The 20,794-nt window shown below is 44.1% G+C and overlaps 2 protein-coding genes across 3 annotated transcripts; one reads left to right on the top strand and one right to left on the bottom strand.

The window, feature by feature from the left end:
* Nucleotides 1-79: 79 nt before the first annotated feature.
* LOC140796485 (protein DETOXIFICATION 40-like) lies at nucleotides 80-17,809 on the bottom strand. Of its 2 annotated transcripts, none has more exons than XM_073149529.1 (7): nucleotides 17,449-17,809; nucleotides 3,143-3,774; nucleotides 2,624-2,680; nucleotides 1,515-1,753; nucleotides 1,108-1,226; nucleotides 894-980; nucleotides 80-481 (listed from the first exon to the last, which is right to left on the bottom strand). In XM_073149529.1, exons 1-7 carry the CDS (start codon nucleotides 17,728-17,730, stop codon nucleotides 410-412), a joined length of 1,488 nt encoding a protein of 495 aa, XP_073005630.1. In that variant the 5' UTR covers nucleotides 17,731-17,809; the 3' UTR covers nucleotides 80-409. The 2 variants fall into 2 exon arrangements, with proteins under 2 accessions (XP_073005630.1, XP_073005631.1); XM_073149530.1 differs by lacking the exon at nucleotides 17,449-17,809 and adding an exon at nucleotides 16,646-16,666.
* A 288-nt stretch (nucleotides 17,810-18,097) lies between these two features.
* Nucleotides 18,098-19,018, top strand: LOC140795999 (uncharacterized). The gene has a single exon (XM_073148837.1). It carries the CDS (start codon nucleotides 18,098-18,100, stop codon nucleotides 19,016-19,018), a length of 921 nt encoding a protein of 306 aa, XP_073004938.1.
* The last annotated feature ends 1,776 nt before the right edge of the window (nucleotides 19,019-20,794 follow it).

Genomic DNA, 20,794 nt, shown 5'->3' with positions numbered 1-20,794 from the left:
GTGTCAGCAAGAAGAGGCTGCTTCTTCTCTTGTGATTTGGCAAGATTTCATCATATATGAAATGTAAGCATGGTTCTGATTATAGGTACTAGGCTGCAAAATAAAAATTGAGTGTAGTTTGCAGTGAGTGTGCAACAATTATTTATTACCATTTGTTATGGTAATAGAATGGAAAATTACATATATATTCATAGCAGTAGGTTAATTTCAATGCAAATCAAATAAGAAATCATGTGAACTTTCAGGGTGTTTCTTTTCCTCTTGTGATATGTCTTCATCCTTCTGATAGAAAACCAATTTAGATGTCATCAAGTACTCCACAATATTTTTGTTGTACTGAACTGGAGCACCAAACTGTTAGTGATTATAAATTAATCTGATAAGGAATTATTTCATTGTCATTATTTTGCTACTCATTGTCACTTAGCAGGGGCTGCTTCTTGTCCTCCCACTTGTCTAATCTTTTTGTAGCTTCTTCAACCTGCAACTCCAAGAGCTTTAGACAGTAGATTCCATAAAATGTATTTTTGAAAAAGTTGGAGTTTTTCTTTTTCTTTTAGAAGAATTATCTTAATCACTGAAATAAGAAAATAGAAAATTAAGTAGATTGATCTTATACTAGAACATAAGATTCTTCGCAAATAGAAGTACCAATATAGGGTGATCTGTTACAATTTGCAAAGTGGCCATGCGATAGAATTGATTTGACTAAATGCAGATTCTTGCAGATGGTTAGCTAATGATTGCTGGAGGAAGAATTTATTACTTTCTTAATTCTTACTGAGTAAAAAGAACTATCTCTCTAATATGCATATGTAGTGTTTGCTATGTTTCAGCTCTATATTTAGAGCAGCAACAAACTGGAGGAAAAACAATTGAAAAAAGGACAGTACCTCTTTGTTCCAATCAGTGCGAAAAGTTATCCAAATTAGAATTAGAGTCTGCATCACGGTACCTCCGATCATACCAGCCCATATTCCCTGCATGGACATGATAATTTTTACATGACGTATCAAGGCATTCAACGTACAACTGTATCATTATTACTTCGCTTTGCAGGAAATTTTGATATGACTCAAGATATATGAAGTTATATAAGATTCTTACCTTAACTCCAAAGCCATACTTGAAGCCAAGGAGAACACCTAGGGGAATGCCAACGACATAGTAGCATCCGACATTGATGTATGCTACAAATGCTTGCCATCCACAGCCAACTGCCACACCTTCATGTAACATGTAATGCAACCTATTTAGCCTCTCATTCATATAAATTAAAAAGGATGCAGTAGCATTCCTTCATTTGCAGACAACTAACTAAGCATCATCATGCCATCAAATGCACAATTATTTAGCATCATATCTCAATGTCTACTGTCTGCGGTTAATCATAATTTTTCCACCAAAATAAAGTTCTTGATATCCTGATGAATAGAGAACACCATATAGCATTTGCAGCAGTTAATTTCTTCATGTGTATAATGTTTCAATGAAACTAATTAAAGACTGCTCACCAGATAAAACGGGTTGGATGCCGGAAAGGACAAGGGTGATCGCAAGCAAGGGACAAAGATCGGAGACGGCATGTGCCACCTTCTCACCTTCGGTGAATATGTAACTTATTTTATGACGAAGAAACATAACAATCATCGCCAATATGACTGATATTATGGAAGACACAATTGTCACAGTCACTGCTGAAAATGCTGCTGACTTTGGATGCCCAGCACCAAGCTCATTGGCAACTCTCACACTGAATAAAATTAAGAGATAGACAGATAGAGATAGAGTGAAAGAAATTAAGCTTACCTCACCAGATGCTATTTCATGCTAAGATAAGATTTGTCTGTGTCACAAAGGAAACTACAGTCATGCACATGGCAAATTGTTTACAAGAGTATCTTTATAAGAATTTCGAACATTTGAGCATCCTAATCTCTTAAAAGAAATTTTGAGGCATCACAAGAAGCTCCGCCAGTGAAAATTCCTCAATGAACTGAGCAGACTAAACTAATGCATTCAGAATTGGACACCAACTACTTCTATAGTTTTACTACATCTTTCCTTATGTCTGAATTTAACCATGTAAATATAAAATATTTTCCGGATTTGTTCTCAGTGTACATTTGATTGGCCTGGTGGTACAATATTCAATATACTGATACTGAAACTTATGGCCTTTCACTGTTTGATCAGCAAGAGAAAAGAAAGAATAAATCAAATGGACTGCTTAGAATGAAATATAGTTGCAGATATCAGTGACTCATGATCATTTCAAGAATCAAATGTTAGTGGAGAACCATTTGGTCTAGGAAACAATTGAGACAGTTTGAGAATTTCTAAATGCAGAGAATGCTGTGACATCTATGCTTGATAATCCACACACATTCAAATTTCTCTAATAGCCTAAGCTATAAAAGTATGGTGTTTTGTCTATACTTACCTACCGTCATTTGTGGACTCAAGACACTTTCAAAGGCCTAATATTATGACTCTGAAACTAAATATTTGGAGGTGTAAAAGTTGAACAATAGAAAGGCCATTAACATTTGATTCAATTGCTTCGTGTTTACAACTGCATCTTTCCAAAAACTCAACTTGCTATAGAGAGGGACAGAATCACCTGGCAGCCGCATTGAAGCCAACTGAGATCATAAATGCCCAACCAAGAATTGAGGTGCTGCAACAACAAAATGCATATCAAAAAAGTTTCAAGTAAGACCACACCAAGTTGTTATAAAGGTTCTGATTCATTTTATGTCAAAAAAAATATAATAATAAATAAAAGGACAATATGTGTTCGACATGTACATACATATAGCTTTTGGGAAGGTATAGTTAGTGTTGATCACATTGCGCTAGACTCTAACCTGACATAGGATCAAGTGTTTTTGTGTTGAAGCGGGCTAATTATGAGTTCAAGTAGGTTGGATTCTAGTTGAGCCTAACCCAAGTTACATGACTATGACTAGAGAGATCCACTTGTAAATAGTCCTATAGAATATTCAGTGAAAAATAATTCTCTTTATTCAGAAAAATGAGCAAGCTGGAACTCCTGACCTTCGAGCATTGTATCACGTGTCTAAAGACTCTAAACCACTGGAACACGAATCAAGAAACTTTAACGAAAAATAACTCTTACCATACTGTAAGTGAATCAAGTGCTAATTGTGGATTCTCCAGCAGGCCAGCCATGAGGATCAAAATCTGGAAATACCATGTTTCGAGGCACAACATCACAGCCGACGCTGTAGACAACTTCAAGAACTCTGGCAGGCCTGAGAAGGCCTGCCAAGTGAACCCGGTCCATGAGGACTTGCATCGCGGGCTCTTGACTATATACACAAATTGGGCCCCCACTATTATCACCCAGCTCAGGCTCAGTACAAATGAGGCTCCAAATAGGCCAAACCCTAACTTATAGACCACCAACCAACTCATTATGAGGTGCAACACAAATGTTGCAGCTAAGATATAAGCACTTGGTGCAACAATGCTCTGTGCTTGCAAGAACTTCTGAATTGGAAAATTTGCAGCATAAGCAAAGATTTGCGGAATTAATCCATAGACGAACACTGCTGCTGCCTCAGAGATCTCTGGTGACTCCCCTAGAAGCACAAGAATCGGCTTAGAAAATGCGTACATCACCGCAAGGGGAATGCCAGTCGCCATCAGGAGCACCGTCGAACGTTGGAGGTACACGCCGAGCATTTCATACTTCTCTGCACCGTATGCCTGGCCGCAGAGTGTCTCGACGGCGCTGCCCATGCCTAGCTGTTTTTGCAATATGGCGTGGTTTAATTTTTGTGCTAATAAATAACATGTTTCATTTGTTTAGTTTTGATGAAACAAAATGTTCATAATCAATATCAGTAGCCTTCAAAAAGTGAAATTTGCATATATGACAAGCTATAGACAATCTCTCCACCTAACAGCTACTGTTTTTAAAATCGAACCTAACAACACAACCATATAGATTTATTATTTTAAGGGAGCTGGCTCTTAGCAAAAATACATAATTGCCCCTGGAAATTTTCAAAATGTCATAATTGCCACTACATTTTAAAAAAAATCAGAATTACCACTAAAATCTTTTGACTTTTTTTAGAATTGCCATTACAATTCATTTTTAACAAAATATTCATAACAAATTATTGCTAAAGTTAATAAACACATATAAATAACTAAAAAACCCATTTTAAAGGTTTAGCATATAAAATATTTATCAACATTTTTTTACCACACATAAAAAAAGATATATTTCATTTGTACTATGGTATTAGGTATAATATTAAATAAATTTTAAATTATTTTTAATAATTTATGCAAGGCAAAACAGTTTTTTTTTTGTTCTAAGTTGTGTTTGAAACTTTTAATCATGATTAGTTAGATTTAACTAATGGAGTGACATTTTTGAAAAAGAACACTGAAATTCAGTGGTAATTATGATATTTATCATATTTTGAAAGTTTTTGATGGAAGAAAAGGAGATGTTTTGCAAATAACCACCTACATTTTCTCGGTATTGTGAAAACCATCTAATTTCAAACTATTGTTGCAAAAACCAGTTCACTTTGACTTCACTCTAACTTCAGTTAAGATTAGGCCTCCAAAGGTAAATAAGAAAAGGGTATTTTGGTTAAAATTATTGGAATGTACTGAAAATGAAATAATATTAGGAAAGTCAAAGGGAGTTAGTACAATTTTCTAGTAATGTAGGTGGTTATTAGCAAAAATCCCTAAATAATAAAAAGGACCCCTACTAATACTCCCAAGGACTACCACTGTGAGCAATTACATGCTGAAATAATCACTTTCAATGGTTTCAATGTCAGGCTGGGGTCTCTTGCTAGAAAACATCGTTTCTCTCCAGTGGTGAGAACCACAAGAGGAAGGACAGAGGCAAACTCTAGGAGGAATAGTGCCAGTTCCTTGCAAAGCATTACCCATCCATCTCTCCGGATGGAAACTCTCCTATGGAATCTTCTACTCACACCAATGTGGTAGAAAGATGCAAAAAGGTGCTTGAAAGTGACGACAATACGGACCTGATCGAAGAATCGCTGATGGTCAAAATGACCCGAAGGGGAATGCCCCTACGGATATCTTTGTTGAAGATATCGCAAACTCTGCGGATACCATGGAGGTTGAGAGAACCACCAGCGCAAAACGAGGACGAGTAGAGTAGCTAAGTACTCATCCACTCTTTCATATTTGTTTCTTTAATGAATATAATAGTATGGAATTGTAGAGGGAGTGGGAGAAAAGAGATCCATTATAACCCCAATTTTATTATTCTATTAGAAACCCATGCTTCTATTCCTAAGGCGGATCTTTGTGTTCGTAGGTTGGGTAAAGGCTGGAAATCCTATTGCACGCCGGCTACTGGAGCCTCACACGACGAGGCGCAACAAAATCAGCCGAATCCAAATCTATTTCAGATTTGGATCTTTGCCCTATAAATTTAAACCCTAATTCTCTCTCTTTTCTCAACCCCCAGCCTCCTTTTCTCTTTCCTTCTTCTTCTCCTTCGTTTCCTTCTTCCTTACTATCGAAATCGCGACGTGGGTTCAGCCCGTCAGAGCATTGCCGAAGTAAATTGGGATCATTACACTCCTCCCTGGTGAGCCGCTCTCTTATCTCTCTAATTTAATTTCAGTTTAATAAAGTGAATTAGAAATACCTAATTTGGGGGATTTCGGCTTCGCCAGCAACTCTCGCCGGCCGGCGGCTTCGGACTGCTGCTGCTCGTGCTCAAGAGCTCTAAGCCGTTGGCCTTGCGCCATGGTTGCCTTCTGGGTGAGCCCTCGTGGCTCTAGTCGTCGTTGGCTTCGAAGTCGGCCGTCGGTGGTGGGTTCTCCTCCATCTCGTGAGGACGATGAAGAGAGAGAGAGAGAGAGAGAGAGAGAGAGAGAGAGAGAGCCGAGAGGTTGAGAGTGGTTGTGAACCGCTGCCGACGGGGGTGGCCGGTGGTTACTCTCTCCCTCGATTCTTTTCTTTTTCGCGTCGGTCGCGAGAAAGAAGAAAGGGGTTGGTTGGGCTCGGGTTTAACCTGAGCCAACCCCTTTTTCTTTTGAGTTCGGGTTCGGGTTTGGATTTTGGATCCACAGACCCGACCCGAACCAGTTATATTGGATGGGCTGCGGGTTGGCCTGTGTGTTGATCACATGGTGATACCATCTTATGACCCTAACCGGATCAGCTAGGAAGAAAAATCCTGAGCGTCATCTCGAAGTGACTTCTAGTTGATATGAATCCACAGGGTTTAGACCCATTGAGACATATGACCGTATAAATATTGAAAATATGTTAATATGTTGAAACTGTGCAAGGTTACAAGTTGTGACTTTCTATTGTTATCATTGTCATTATTTAAAGAGCATGCATAATGCAAATTGTTATGTATATTGTTGATTTTAGTTTTTTTTAAAATTGTTTAGTTTTCGAGTGGATTCCACTTACTGAGCTATAGTTGTTGACTCATGGATTTTTTTTATTTATTTATCTATCTCAGGTAATAGTCAGTGGGGCGACTGAGCGAGATGTATCCGAACTCCATCTCCACTTAGGATCCACCTATTTACTTTTCCGCTCTTTTGAATTTTATGATTTAGATTAGAAGATAAATTTATTTCGTTTAGATAATCAAAAACAATATCATTGTTTTATATTTATTGCAATTAGTTTTAAATTTAATAAAATATATCTTCATTTTATTTATTTATTTTTGCCATCATACACGTAGAAAGTATTAATAAGGCTTCATGTATCTCAAGCATATTGAGATGCATGACCGGTCATGATTCCTATTTCGGGTCGTGACAATGTTGGTATCAGAGCCTAAAATTGTCATCCTAAATCACCCTTAGAGTTATGTGGAGGTCCAGTAGCATAAGCTCAGGTTCGTTATGAAAATTTTATTATATTCAGTAAAATTATTTTTATCTCATTTATAAATTTTGAAGGGGCAATATGTATACGCGTCATCGTCGACGAGGAGCTACGGCCAGAGTTTATCTCCTAACAGGAGTAGGGAGCAAGAGTCGGCTCCTGCTCAAGTGCCAGCTCTTGCACCAATTGCTATTCCTGGTTCGAGATCGGAAACTGCTCCTACCCAAGCTCCTACTCCTATCCAGACTCCTACCCCTGCCCAAATCCCCACTCCTGCCCCAGTTCCTGCTACTCATACAATGGTATCAGTGCTACAAACCCTTCTTCAGGCCATTGGAGGACAGTCATCGCAGACTCCGGCTACATCAGAGTCAAGGCCCCTTAGTCTAGATAGGGGTACAGTGTTTGAAATTTTTTTGAAGGCATCTCCACCTGACTTTAGAGGGACTACTGATCCGATTGAAGCAGAGGCATGGCTGCTGCGAATCGAGTAGATATTGCGAGTATTAGATTGTTTAGAGGATCAAAGGGTTGCCTTGACCTATATGTTTGAGGATCGGGCAGAGCATTGGTGGCAGATGATTGAGTGCCAGTACATTGGACGAGTCACCTAAGAAAGTCACCGCAGTGATCTGATTTAGGACTTTCCTTTGGACTTCCAGATAGACTTGAGTCACCACGGAAAATCGCAATCGATTTATACCGGGACTGTTCTCTAAGTCGTACTAATACTAGTCTCGTTTTTCTTTTCACTAATTTCAATATTTGCATAAAGAATGGTGATGCACTGAATATAATGATTAAATGCACACAGAAAATATAACAATTAAATTTTTGCACGTACGGATGAAATAAATAAATTTGCACACAGAAAATTTACATGTCTGACAAAGGTACGAAATATAATAAAATAATTATGTGAGTGAACCCACTCACCTGAGTCTAGGCAAGACAACCGAAATCTCAAATCTCTAGCTCACGTACTAAAAATCACCACCTTAATAATAAAATTTTCAATTTGAATAATATCAATATTTCTAAAATTTTAAAAAAATTAAAAAGAACTAAAATGGGTTTAATTACCCATTGGATTGGTTGAGTTGCTGCTGGCCTGGCCCATTCCAAAAAATAGAATTAACCAGGCTGGGCCTCAATAGATTGGGCTACGGGCTAACCCGCAGCCCACCTAAATTTTAGTGGTTCAGGTCGGGTCTTTGGATTCGAAATCCAAACCCGAACCCGAACCCGAACCCGAAAATCAAATGAAAAAGGTTGGCTCGGGTTAAACCCGAGCCAAACCAGACTTTTCCCTTCCCGTGACCAACGCGAGGAAGAGAAGAGTTAAGGGAGGGAGTGACCGCCGGCGACCCCGCCAGCGGCGGTTCACGACCACCCTCAAGCCTCTCGGCTCTCTCTCTCTCGACTTCTTCGTCCTCACGAGGTGGAAGAGAAACTGCGCACAATGATCGTCTTCATGGCCGACGACATCCGGAGCCACGAGGGCTCCAAAGGTGATGCCCACGGCATGAGGCTAACGGCAAGATGCTTCCAAAGATGGAGCGGCAGCGACCCGAAGCCGCCGGCCAGCCTATTTTGCCGACGAAGCCGAAATCCCATGAATTAGGTTTTCTAATTTACCTCATTAAATTGAAATTAAACTAGAGGGATGGGAGAGGGCTCATCGGGAAGGAGTGTGATAGTCTCAATTTCCTCCGGCGATGCTCTGACGAGCCGAACCCACGTCACGATTCCGATGGTAAGGAAGAAGGAAACGAAGGAGACGAAGGAAAGGGAAAAGGAGGCTGGGGGGGAGTTGAGGAGAGAGAATTAGGGTTTTTATTTATAGGGCAAAGATCCAAATCTGAAACAAATTTGGATTCGACCGATCTCTTGCACCTCGTTGCGTGCCGGAGAAGGAGAGAGAAGGGGCTGCACGTGCAGAGCACGTGCACACTCCTCTCTCAACCCCTAATTATTTTTTTTTAGTTCTTACAACTATTCCCAACAAAAAGAAATTTCGTCCTCGAAATTAAAATTAGTGTAATGAAAGGATAAAGTAATACTGTAATAGTCACTATGAAGATTGAGGAAATAGCTCTGGATGCTTTTCCCTCATTTCATCTTCACGCTCCCAAGTTGCTTCTTCCGGCTTGTGGTTTTGCCATAAAATCTTCACGAAAGAGATTACCCTATTGCGAAGAGTTCTTTGCTGAGTCTCTAGGATTTCCACAGGTTGCTCCTCATAAGATAGATTTTCTCAGATCTCCAAAGGCTTGAAGTCGATCACATGATCTGTAGTAGGCACATACTTTCTCAACATAGATACATGGAAGACATTATGTACCTTAGATAACCTAGGTGGCAATGCTATTTGGTATGCTACCTCTCCAATGCACTCTAACACCTCAAAAGGCCCAATGAAGCGAGGACTTAACTTGCCTTTCTTATCAAACCTGATCAATCCTTTCCAAGGTGACACTTTTAGGAAAACCATGTCGCCCACTTGAAACTCAAGGTTTCTTCTCCGGTTATCAGGGTAGCTCTTTTGGCGGCTTTGAGCTATAAGAAGTTTTTCCTTGATTTTAATGATTTTATGTGTGGCATCTTGTACTATATCTGGTTCTAATAACTGTCTTTCACCAACCTTAAACCAACAAAGTGGAGATCTGCATTTTCCACCATACAACGCCTCGTAAGGTGCTAGCCCTAAACTCGAATGGTAGCTATTATTGTATGAGAACTCCATGAGTGGAAGATGACCATCCCAATTTCTTTTCCACTCCAAAGAACATACTTGCAATATATCCTCAAGGGTTTGAATAGTCCTCTCGGATTGTCCATCAGTTTGCGAGTGATAAGCTGAACTGAATCTCAATCGTGTCCCCATAGCTGAATGAAGACTCCGCCAGAATTTAGAAACAAAACAAGGATCTCAATTAGACACGATAGACAAAAGTGCGCCATGGAGTCGAACAATCTCCCTAATATAAAGTTGTGCAAGACGATCTAGGAAGTAAGTCATACGAATGGCCAAAAAGTGAGCAGACTTAGTCTGTTCACGATCACCCAAATTACATCATGATTTGATCTTGTGCGGAAAAGTCCTGAGACAAAGTCCATAGTCACGTCCTCCCACTTCCACTCTGATAAAGGCAAAGGCTGTAACATCCCTGCAGGTTTTTGGTGTTCAACTTTGATTTGCTGACAAATGAAACATCTAGCCACAAAGTTAGCTATGTCCTTCTTCATGCCATTCCACTAGAAGTTTTCTCGCAAATCTCTATACATTTTTGTGCTGCCTGGGTGGATACTGAATCCTGAACTGTGAGCCTCTGACATAATTTCATTCTTTAACTCTTCACTGGCTGAGACGCAGACTCGATTTTGGTACTTGACTAGTCCTTCATCCGATTTCAAATAGCCAGGAGCTTCTCCTTTTTCTAACCCTTCCAAGATCTTCTTGAGGTTGGGATCCTCAAATTGAGCAATTTGGATGCGATCTAAAAGTGTAGGTTTGACCACTAGCCGGCTGCAAATAGCTGCTCTCTCTGGATTTGGTGTTACTTCAATCTTCAAGCGTTTGAATTCTTCAATAATACACTGCTGACAACTAAGTGCTAATAAGTGCCCCTCTGAATGATTTCTGCTCAAGGCATTGGCTACTACATTTGCCTTCCCAGGATGGTAATTGATACTTACATCATAATCCTTGATTAATTCTAGCCACCTGCGCTGCCTCAAATTAAGTTCTTTCTGAGTGAAAATATACTTGAAACTTTTGTGATCAGTAAAATTTTTATAAGATTCTTCATAAAGGTAGTGACGCCAAATCTTTAGTGCAAAAACCACCATAGCCAACTCAAGGTCATGAGTAGGATAGTTCTTCTTATGAATCTTAAGTTGTCTAGATGCATAAGCTATCACCTTTCCATGCTGCATCAAAACACAACCGAGACCCTGTTGGGATGCATCACTGTACATTCCAAAGTTGCCGCCCTCTGTTGAAAGTGAAAGGATAGGAGCTGAAATCAATCTCTGCTTGAGCTCTTGGAAGCTATTTTCACAATCATCTGACCACTCAAATCTCACCCCTTTTTGATGAGGTGAGTAAGTGGCAAGACAATCCGTGAAAATTCTTTCACAAACCTTCTATAGTAGCCTGCCAATCTAAGGAAACTACGTACTTCAGATATTGAAGTAGGCATCGGCCATTTGCTAACAGCCTCGATCTTCTTTTGATCCACCTTGACTCTATCCTTGCTGATTATATGTCCTAAAAAAGCCACCTCATCCAACCAAAACTCACACTTCTTAAACTTTGTATAAAGCTTTTCTTCACAAAGAGTTTGAAGTATTGTCCTCAGATGATCCTCATGCTTTTCCCTGCTCTTGGAATAGATCAATATATCATCAATGAATATCACAACAAATTGGTCCAAGAAGGTTTTGAAGACCCGATTCATTAAGTTCATAAAAGTTGCAGGTGCATTTGTAAGGCCAAAAGGCATCACAAAGAACTCATAATGGTCATAGAGAGTCCTAAATGCTGTCTTTGCAATATCTTCATTCTTGATCTTCAATTGGTGATAACCCGATCTCAAATCGATTTTTGAGAAGACCTGAGAGCCTTGCAGTTGATCAAAAAGATCATCAATCCGGGGTAGTGGATCCTTGTTCTTCATAGTGACTTTATTTAACTCTTGATAATCAATGCAAAGACGCATCAATCCATCTTTCTTCTTTACAAATAAAACTGGTGCTCCCCAAGGTGATACACTCGGACGAATAAAACCTAAATCCAACAACTCTTGAAGTTGGGTCTGCAACTCTCTAAGTTCTGCTGGTGCCATCCTGTAGTGTGCCTTTGATATTGGTTCAGTGCCAGGGAGCAGATCTATGGTGAAATCTATCTCTTTATCGGGTGGAAGACCAGGTAGATCTTCAGGAAAAACATCTGAAAATTCATTTACCACTTGAAGTTCATGAATCTCCTGCTCTGCACGCTCCACGCCTACTACCAATGCCAAAAAGCTTGGGCATCTTTTCTTCATTAATCGATTTGCTTGAAGTGCTGAGACAATACTGGTTGTAGGAATCTTTCGTTCACCCTGGAAGAAAAATTATGGCCTCAAAGCCTTGACCTCAGCCTGAATGTCAAGCCTAAGCCCACTAATGAAGGCACTCTTCAGGGTCGAGTCAGACCAGTTAGTGACTCGGTTGCATATCCGCTCGAACTCCTCCCGGTAAGCTCGAACTATTGTTGACTGAGTCAGCTTAGTCAACATGGCCTGAAAGTCCTCGTACTGAGTCGGACTGAATCGAGCACAAATCGCATCCGCAAAGTCCTGCCAAGACTCAAATGGTCGAGTCCGCTCAGTCGACTGGTACCACCTAATTGCCACGCCCTCCAAGTAAAATGAGGCTAGCTGGACCTTCTGGTGGTCGGGCGTGTCATGGTACGTGAAAAACTGCTCCACTAGATAGGTCCAATCTAGCAGGTCTCCTCCGAAAATTTTGGAAAATCAAGCTTTGACGGTCCGAGCTTGGATCCCAAAATGTGGTCTGTCATCACGGGCGAAGTGACCTCGGGGTCGAGGCTGGTCTCGTGGGTCATAGGCTCACGGGTTTGGCTCATGTCGCCCCTGGGCTGCACGCCGGTTCGGCTCAGTCTGACGATGCAGGCCCACCAGTTCATTCCACCATTCATCTTTGGGCTCGTACTCGTGCTCAGGGTTTCGTTCATGGGTTCCAAACTAGTTCGCACGGGGTAGTTGAACCGGTTCACAAAAATTTAGCCTGCCTCGAAAATCGTGCGCTTCATCTCCATTCCAATAACCTAACCCTAGGGCTGAATTTGGAATTCGGCCTAGGGGTGCCGCCACAGGGTGCATGGGGGGCGGTGACAGCTGGGCTCGGTCGGGGATCACCAGCAGTCGACCCCTGGCTGGTCCTCGCGGCGGTGGAACGACGGTGAGCGGCGGTGGAGGGCCAAACTCGAGCTCGGGCTCAAACTGTTGCAGTGGCGGTCCTGGTGTGTCGCCGGCTAGTCCACCGACCCCTAGTGGCTGCGGAAGGGACCAATGGCCCCACTGCAATGGAGCAGTGACGGCGAAAAACTGCAACGAAGCTACCCCGACGTAGGGGTAGCTTCCGGTGGTTGTGGCTATCGGGTTTGGCCATCCGACGGTCGCCGGCGGCTACAACGGCCACCACTTGTCGGCAGTCGGCTCTAGGAAGCCAGCCGTGGCCGTCGGTGGCCGTGGGAGCGTCAGACCTGCGACCACCAGCCGTGGATTTGCTGCAGCACGAACCGCCGTGGCTGGCGGTCTTCCAGCCGGTGCCGGCGCGAAAAGCAGCCTAGGCTCGGGTGCGGGGGCCTCATGGAAGAGATAGGTCGTGGCGGTAGGGGTCGTGAGCGTCTGGACAGCCGCCGGTGGGAAGCTAGGGTTTTCGGCCCTAGCTCCCACTGCGGGTGGGAAAGATGATCTTGCGGACGCTATTGCGGGCAATTCCGGCATGGCAACGGCATCTGGGAAGGTCTGCAGGGCCGGAGGGGTCCCCACCGTGGCCGGAGGAGGGGTTGAGGCCGCGATTTGGGCCGATTCATCCCCTCCCTCATGGGTTGATAATGGTGGCTGCGTTTGGCTTTGTCCCGTCGTGGCCCGCGATGCTGGCAGCGCAGGTCGGTGGAGGGCGGCTAGTAAGGCCTTCGTCAAGGCCTGGATCAAGTCTTTGAGGGGGTTTGGATCTTTTGGATCTTTTGGATCTTCTTCGCGTTCTCCTTCAACTCGACCGAAAATGCTTTAAAAAAAGCTTTTGCCCATGCCGGTGGCTCGTTGTCGACAATTGCTGGGATTGGAAGGGGTGCCAGATCAACTCCCACCAGAACGGAGATGAGATCATGGTCCTCCATGGTCGATGCCTCCTCGTTGGCCTTTATTCCGAGTACACGCATGGGTTGTCTACATTTGGAACGTGTGTTAACCATCTTCCGAGGAATGTCGGCTCTAATACCAATGTTACGGACCAGATCTGGAACGATCCGTCCGAAGGATGATTATGAAAATTTAGATGGAGGTAGCCTCGTGAGTTAGGGTTCTAATGGCTTTGGTTTCACCTAAATCGGAGATCGAGGTGAAAAGATAAAAATAAAATAGTGGAGAAAGGTCAGGGAGGGCAGAACGGTAATTTTCGACGTTGTGGCGGTCGTCGGAGGGTGGTGGACGGCCATGCAGTAGGGTGGCTGTTAGAGGTAGGAGGTGGCTAGGGTTTGGAGGCTTGAAGGGGATCTACGGTTATGATCTACTCCTATAAAGATAAAGACAATCCAACGGTTAATGTAAAAATATAAGAACGAAAATAATAACTGGCTAAACTCATATTTCTCTCAATTCAATCCTCCTTATCAACCCATGTCCACTGCTATTTATAGGAGTAAAATTCCTAACAGATCGGATCCACATGCAGATTATCCAATTTATTTGAAATTCAAAACAGAAAGATAAAGCTAATTAACTAATTTGACTCGACTCGACTTGACTCGACTTAACCCATATGGTCGGATCATAACACAAACTCAACAGGAAGACAATTCTCTATACTATTAAGACCATGGGCTTTCCTAGGTTGTGGTGTGACTAGGTCAAGGCCTACATCGAATCCCCAAACTTTGCTATTTTGACTAATGGTTTGTCTACCATTTGGTTTTCTCCTTATTGCAAGATTCGTCAAGACGATCTTTTGTCCCCTTAAATATTCATCATTTGCTCTCAAATTTTAATCTCCCTCCTTAGTGAGGCTACTTTGAGGGGTGACCATACTGGGTTCCCCCTTGGGTTAGATCAACCCCCTCTAACCCATCTACTTTATGTCAACAAATTCTTATTATTACTGAGGCTAATATCACCTCTGTTAGAGCCATCTAAGCAGTTTTGAATCATTGTAGTTCCTTGACCAACAAGAAAGTCAATGTGTCAAAATCCAACAATTTTCTTTAATATCAGCATGCTTAGTAGTCTGGAGGAGATTATCCTTCGGACTTTGAATATCGACATTGGTCACTTCTCCTTCACTTATCTTGGGGCTTCGATCTCTCCCACGAGATTCCTTGTGGCTAACCAGAAAGACCTTACTGGCAGTATTGGGAAAGCCCTCTGCAAAGTCCGTCTATAACTTCCTCTTACTTAAAACGAGCACTCCGTAGCACAAATAAAGAGCATTGTGGAAATTAAAGGTGAATCCAAGGTCAAAGTTTTCATCTGGAAAACCATATGGGAAAGGATTCCGACTAAGGTCTTCCTCCATAGTCTACACACTAGTCTAACTGAACCGTGCCCTATGCGTGGACTATGGGAAGAAGACATGAATCACCTCTTATTTGGGCTATCAAAATAAACTAGCGGCTCAGGTTCGGCTGAAGCTCGAATTTCACTCGGCTTGGCTAGGTTAGAGATGAGACGAGCCCAAGCCGTCAAAACTGGCTCGAAATTAATATCGGGCCGAGCTTGAGCTGGAGCAAGCTCGCTCAAGCTTGGCTCGATAGGCTCAGCAAAAAAGGGTTCTTACAAAACCTTATTCCCAATTCCCAAATCCCTAGCCCGTCTCCTCCTCCTTCGGCACCAATGCTTGTGAGCTTGTCCTCCTCAAGTTGCCGTGGTGCCGACTGCCTTATCCTTCTTCAATCCTTTGTCAAGCTCCGCCTCCTCCTCCTCCTTCGGCACCCATGCTCGTGAGCTCATCCTCCTCAAGCTGCCGCAGTGTCGGTCGCCTTGTCCTCCTTCACCAAGCTCAAGGGAGATTCCGACGACGAAGGCAACGCTAATCGGGCCACGGCGGCGGCGACGAGAATGCAAAAGCTCCTCGATTTGCCCACTGAGATGGATCCATTTCAGAACGGGCTCGCTGCCGAGGTGACATGGCAATAGAGGAGGAGGGGATGAGGGCGACCGAATCGGTGTTCCGGAGGGCGGTGATGTCACAGTGCCAGCTGCCTCCTCCTCCTCAATCTACTGGCCACCTCATCCTCCTCAAACTACCATGGTGCTCGACTTGGGCTCGATCCGGCTCGGTCCAGCTTGATCCAACTCGGCTTAAATGAGACTTCATAATAGGCTCACTTTAAGCTCAAGCTCAGCTCGTGTTCGGCTCGAGTTGAGCTGAGCCAAGCCAGAGCCCAATTCTAAGGCTCGAAATTCATTTCGAACTAAGCCGGAGCCGGAGCTAGCTCGGCTCATTTACACCCCTACCTCTTATATAAATGTCGGTATGCTCTTGAGGTATGGGAGATCATTACCCATTCCCTCAACATCTCTTTCAATTTGGATCGAAACGGGCTCCTATATGATTGGTCTCACCTTGGAGGCCGGGAAGCATGGACACCTCTCCCAGGAGGAGGTGTCCATGTCGAACACGTGTCAAACATGGACTAGTGTTAGACACGGACACGTGTCCGACAGGTATCCGGAGTATCCATAATTTTAAAAAAATAAAAAAAGGGGACACGTGCAAGACACTGCAGGGACACGGGCAAGATACGGTAGGAATTTTGGCTAATGTTTAACGGCGATAGCAACCACTATATGGTTTATCTGGAAAGCAAGAAATACCATCTGTTTTGAGGGGAAGAAGGCTAAAGTGGAACATACAGCTTGGAAGGCTATTCACATGGCTCAAGATTATTTTGAAAGGCGAAGTGTGGACAACTCAGCTACTACCAACAGGAATTGCTCTAAAGAAACGGTCAAATGGATCCCACCTCCATCCAGATGCATCAAGCTAACTTTGACAGTGCTTTCGACTCTCACAACGCCTCTGCTGGAACCGGAATTGTACTTCGAAATAGTAGGGGCCAAACCCTACTCATCCTCACCAGTCCTGCCAATTGCTCCTCTACCCTTCAAGCGGAATGAGAGCCTTTGCTTGCAGCCCTTTCCACTGCTGCGAATATGAATCTGACCAACGTCATTATGGAGGGAGACTCTACCACTATAATCAAAGCTATCACAAACAGTGAGGAGTGTCCATGGTCTATTAGAGCTTTAATGTTGCAATGCAAGTCCCTAATCTCTACTTTTGAATCGTGTAACTTTCATCATACCTATAGGGAATGTAATCGAGCAGCTGATTGGGCTGCTAGAAAAGGAAAGGAGTGAAAATCTTTGTTTACAGGGCCTGAGTTACTTAGATTCCCCCCTGATCTGAACTGTATCATAGATTTTGACTCTTCGGGAGCTGTACTCCTAATAATTAGCTGATCTTTCAGCCCCCTTTTATCAAACAAAAAAAAAAATTCTACTTCACTCCAAAGAACTATTCGAAAGAAAAGAGACCAAGATCTCGTACGGGATTGCTAAAAATCCCTAAACAATTTTTGTCTTGTTACCTAATAAATTGTTCCAAATGAATAAGGGTATATACATATAAATAAGGGAATTTGAGGGGTATACATGCAAAAGTACCTCATTTTACACTCCAAGTTTAGCAAATCACAGACTGCCACGTACTCCAATAGAAGGAAATTTCACACCTAACACCTTATATATAAAGTAATTTAAATACCATTAGTCCATAGGCGAAGACTTGAATGCCATTGTTGCCGAGGGAGGAGGCGGCGAGCTCGAGGTTGCCGAGGTGGCCCGAGAACATCTGGGTAGCGACCGACATGACGCTGATGAACATGTAGACGACGACGGCGGGGGCGGCGAGGGGGGCGAGCAGCCGCAATTCGATGGAGACGGCGGTTCGAAGGCGGCGCGCCCATGAAATCGTCGCCGTGTCGGAGAGGATGCTCTCGAGCCGGCGGCTGCTCGATCCGCCGGAGTCGCGGCGGTCGCCGACCATGAAGAGCGAGAGAGAGAGAGAGAGAGAGACTAGAGCGTTTAATGGAGTGAGTCCGAGGAGAGTGGAGAAATTTTTAATTTTGTACGGGGAGTTGGTAGGTCTGATGGGGTATGTTGCCTGGCGAAGCTGATGCGATGCAGTTCGGAATGTTGGAACATTCTGAGGTTTAATGGACTGGAAAAGAAAAAAAAAAGAAAAAGATGAAAGATAGCAGGCTGCTGATTGCTGAATGGTTTGTCGTATCAGATGTTTGCAATCGGGAATGTTGGGGATCAGATCTATTACTTAACGACAAATAATTTTTATAAGAACTATTAATTTATTTCTCCTAGAATAATAATAAGAGAAGTTGACACGAAGAGAAAAGATGAGCTCTCGCGAAGGGGTCGGGTTACAGCCTCCTTCCCCAGCTGGGGGAGAGGACGTTCTACTGCGAAGAGCCACGGCTCAATCCTGTGCATCGGTAGTTGCTGGATCAGGCAGCTCTCGGGACGGCAAAGGGCGAATACCTGAGGAGGGTCTAGCCAAGCTCAAAAAGCATGCCAACGACTGTGTCATCATTGACCCGGATGTGTTAGAGAGGTGCCGAGGAAAGTGGCGAAGGACCTTATTCGGGAGGTTCTTAGGCAGAGGTATAACTCTAGAAAGGCTTAAAGGAACCCTTGCCACGCTATGGAGGGGGATAGACGGGTTCTCCGTTTCAGATATGGAAGAGGGTTACTACGTCTTCAGGTTTGATAACGAGGAGGACATGATGTATGCCGTGAGCAACGGGCCTTGGATGATCATGGGAAGGGTGCTCAACTTAATCTCGTGGCGAAATAACTTCCGGCCGACCGCCGAGGCGTTTACGACTACGCCAATCTGGATCCAACTGCCCAACCTCCCAAAGGAATACTGGGAGCTGGAAGCCCTCATCCCGGTGGCGGCGTATTTCGGGAAGCCTTTAAGGGTCGATGAAACCACCTTAGACCACACCCGTAGCCGCTTCGCCCGAGTTTGCGTCGAGATTGATCTGGCCAAACCGCTCAAAACGGTGGTATGGCTTGGCCCGAAGGAGGATGAACTGGAGCAAGTAGCGATCTATGAGGGTATCCTGGCGTTATGCTACCGGTGTGGGAGGATTGGGCACATGGAGGAAGCATGTCCTAACCCTAGACAAGAGGGCTCGAGAAGTTCCAAGAGTCCAGAAGAGGTAGATAAGCATGGGAAGGCAGCAAATGAGGCTCGTTCTGCGGAAGAAGATTCCGATGAAGCGCCCATCTATGGGCCATGGGTCAAGGTCTAGCGTAAACCAAGGAGGAAGGTACACCCCACTCCGGCGGCACCAAATCGTGCTATGGGGCAGGCCAAAGCTTCGGACGGGAAAGCTCAGAGGCCACTCTGGCAAGGCGGCGGATCTAAGCTGACGCTCGGAGTGCGCAGAGCAAATGGTGGCCAACGACAAAACCACCACCCGAAGGAGGCGAAGGATACCACCACCAACGTAGGCAAAACCCATGCAGGGACAGGAGGGATGGAGAACCAACGACGTACCCCGACTGAACCGCGGGACCCACAGCAACCGTGTGACAGGCCACCTATCAATACAAAAGGGAAAACCAAAGCAGGGGGTAAGGACGACATGAGGGATCAAGTCGCGGCGAGTAGAAGCGGGCCGACCCGACCCTAGGTGGACACGCCAGCAGCTGACAAGACAGGGGGCCATGCAAACGTCGTAACGAGGGGAGTGGTGAGCCAACCACAACCCGACACGCCAGTGGAGGATTTAATGCAATAAGAGGGAGAGGCACAGGGCGCAGCAAGCTACCGCATTGAGGAAGGTCCCTCGACCTCGACAGGCATGGCAAACATCAACGGGCTCACCATCAAACTCGGGTCTGGAAGTGACGGTACGCCCCGCTCGGCGTACGTGTGAACGCTAAAGAAGAACGGAGCTAAAGGCAAGTCCAGCAGCATGTACCCAGCTGAAATCTTCCGGGGAGGGTTGGCAGCAACGGGTACCAGACTAGCTATCGCTTGCGATACTCAACAGGAGGCGAGCCATGCAGGTGTAGTTCGGGCTATTAGGCGAGCCTTACTGGCAGCCCCGAGAGGAGAGCTGATACAACACATGGAGACAGACGAGACCAACTTACAGATGGTTGCCGTCTACCCACGCAATACTCAGCGATGGGGCACCAAGGACATGGAGGTGGAAGGAACCAGTGAAGCCACTGCGGAAGGCGTCGACCAGCTACCCTCCTCCAAACGGGGGAGGGCGAACTGAGCACTGACCGCTTCCAACCCACAAAGTTATCCAATGAACAAGGCCCTAATCTGGAATTGCAGAGGAGCAATGAGGAAGGAAGCCCTTGACATATATAGAGATCTTAATAGAGGTTATGGTGCTGCTCGAGACTCATGTGGATTGGGATAGGGTGGCTATAGTAGCAAAAGCTCTAGGTCGATGCTGGTCCTGGTTTGCAGTTCCGGCGGTGGGAGTATCTAGAGGACTTCTTCTTCTTTGGAAGGCCAAACTAGGCCGAGTGGATGTAGTGGCACTGTCTCGCTATGCATCACACTTCATAAATCACCCCGGCGACCGGAGAACCCATATTTTAGCTATTTTTAGAAATTTTTTTACTATTAACTTATTTTTTTAAAAAATATTTATGTCGATCCATTTAAAAATAATAATAATAAATTAAAAAAATTAAAATCTGTGCTTTAAAAAAAATGTAAAATGGTACAGTACCAAAATTTTAGTTGGTTTTTAGTGTAGCAAAACGTGCAAGCCCAGTTGCGGGCCAAATGGGTGGGCTTCCGAGCCGGTCGGATGGGCTTTCGGGGCTGGGCCAGGCCTAAACCGAGTCTAGGCTTGGTTGGGCCGGGCACGGATAGGCTGGGTCGTTTGATAAGTCTAGGAAGAGGTGGAGACAAGCATATAATTGTTAGTATCATTATCAAAAGTAGATTAGATAAATTTTACCAGCACTTCATAGAGTTTTTTTACCAATCTAAACTCTTTTTTTAATTTTTTTTTATCGAAATAAAATATCTCTCAGACTTATAACTAAATGGG

Source organism: Typha latifolia, chromosome 10, assembly GCF_019914945.1.
Source record: "Typha latifolia isolate L0001 chromosome 10, TyphaL0001v2, whole genome shotgun sequence".
Lineage (NCBI taxonomy): Eukaryota > Viridiplantae > Streptophyta > Magnoliopsida > Poales > Typhaceae > Typha > Typha latifolia.
The sequence above is the reverse complement of the archived record's forward strand: the minus strand, read 5'-3'. Positions and strand labels throughout refer to the sequence as shown.

Excerpts from the sequence above, each read along its gene's own strand:
- LOC140795999 (XM_073148837.1), top strand. The coding sequence starts at position 18,098 with ATGAGCTCTCGCGAAGGGGTCGGGTTACAGCCTCCTTCCCCAGCTGGG.
- LOC140796485 (XM_073149529.1), bottom strand. The coding sequence starts at position 17,730 with ATGGTCGGCGACCGCCGCGACTCCGGCGGATCGAGCAGCCGCCGGCTC. Across the intron at positions 2,681-3,142 it reads CTTGATTCACTTACAGTATG|CACCTCAATTCTTGGTTGGG; the intron begins GTAAGAGTTATT and ends TTGTTGTTGCAG. Across the intron at positions 981-1,107 it reads AGTATGGCTTTGGAGTTAAG|GGAATATGGGCTGGTATGAT; the intron begins GTAAGAATCTTA and ends ATGTCCATGCAG.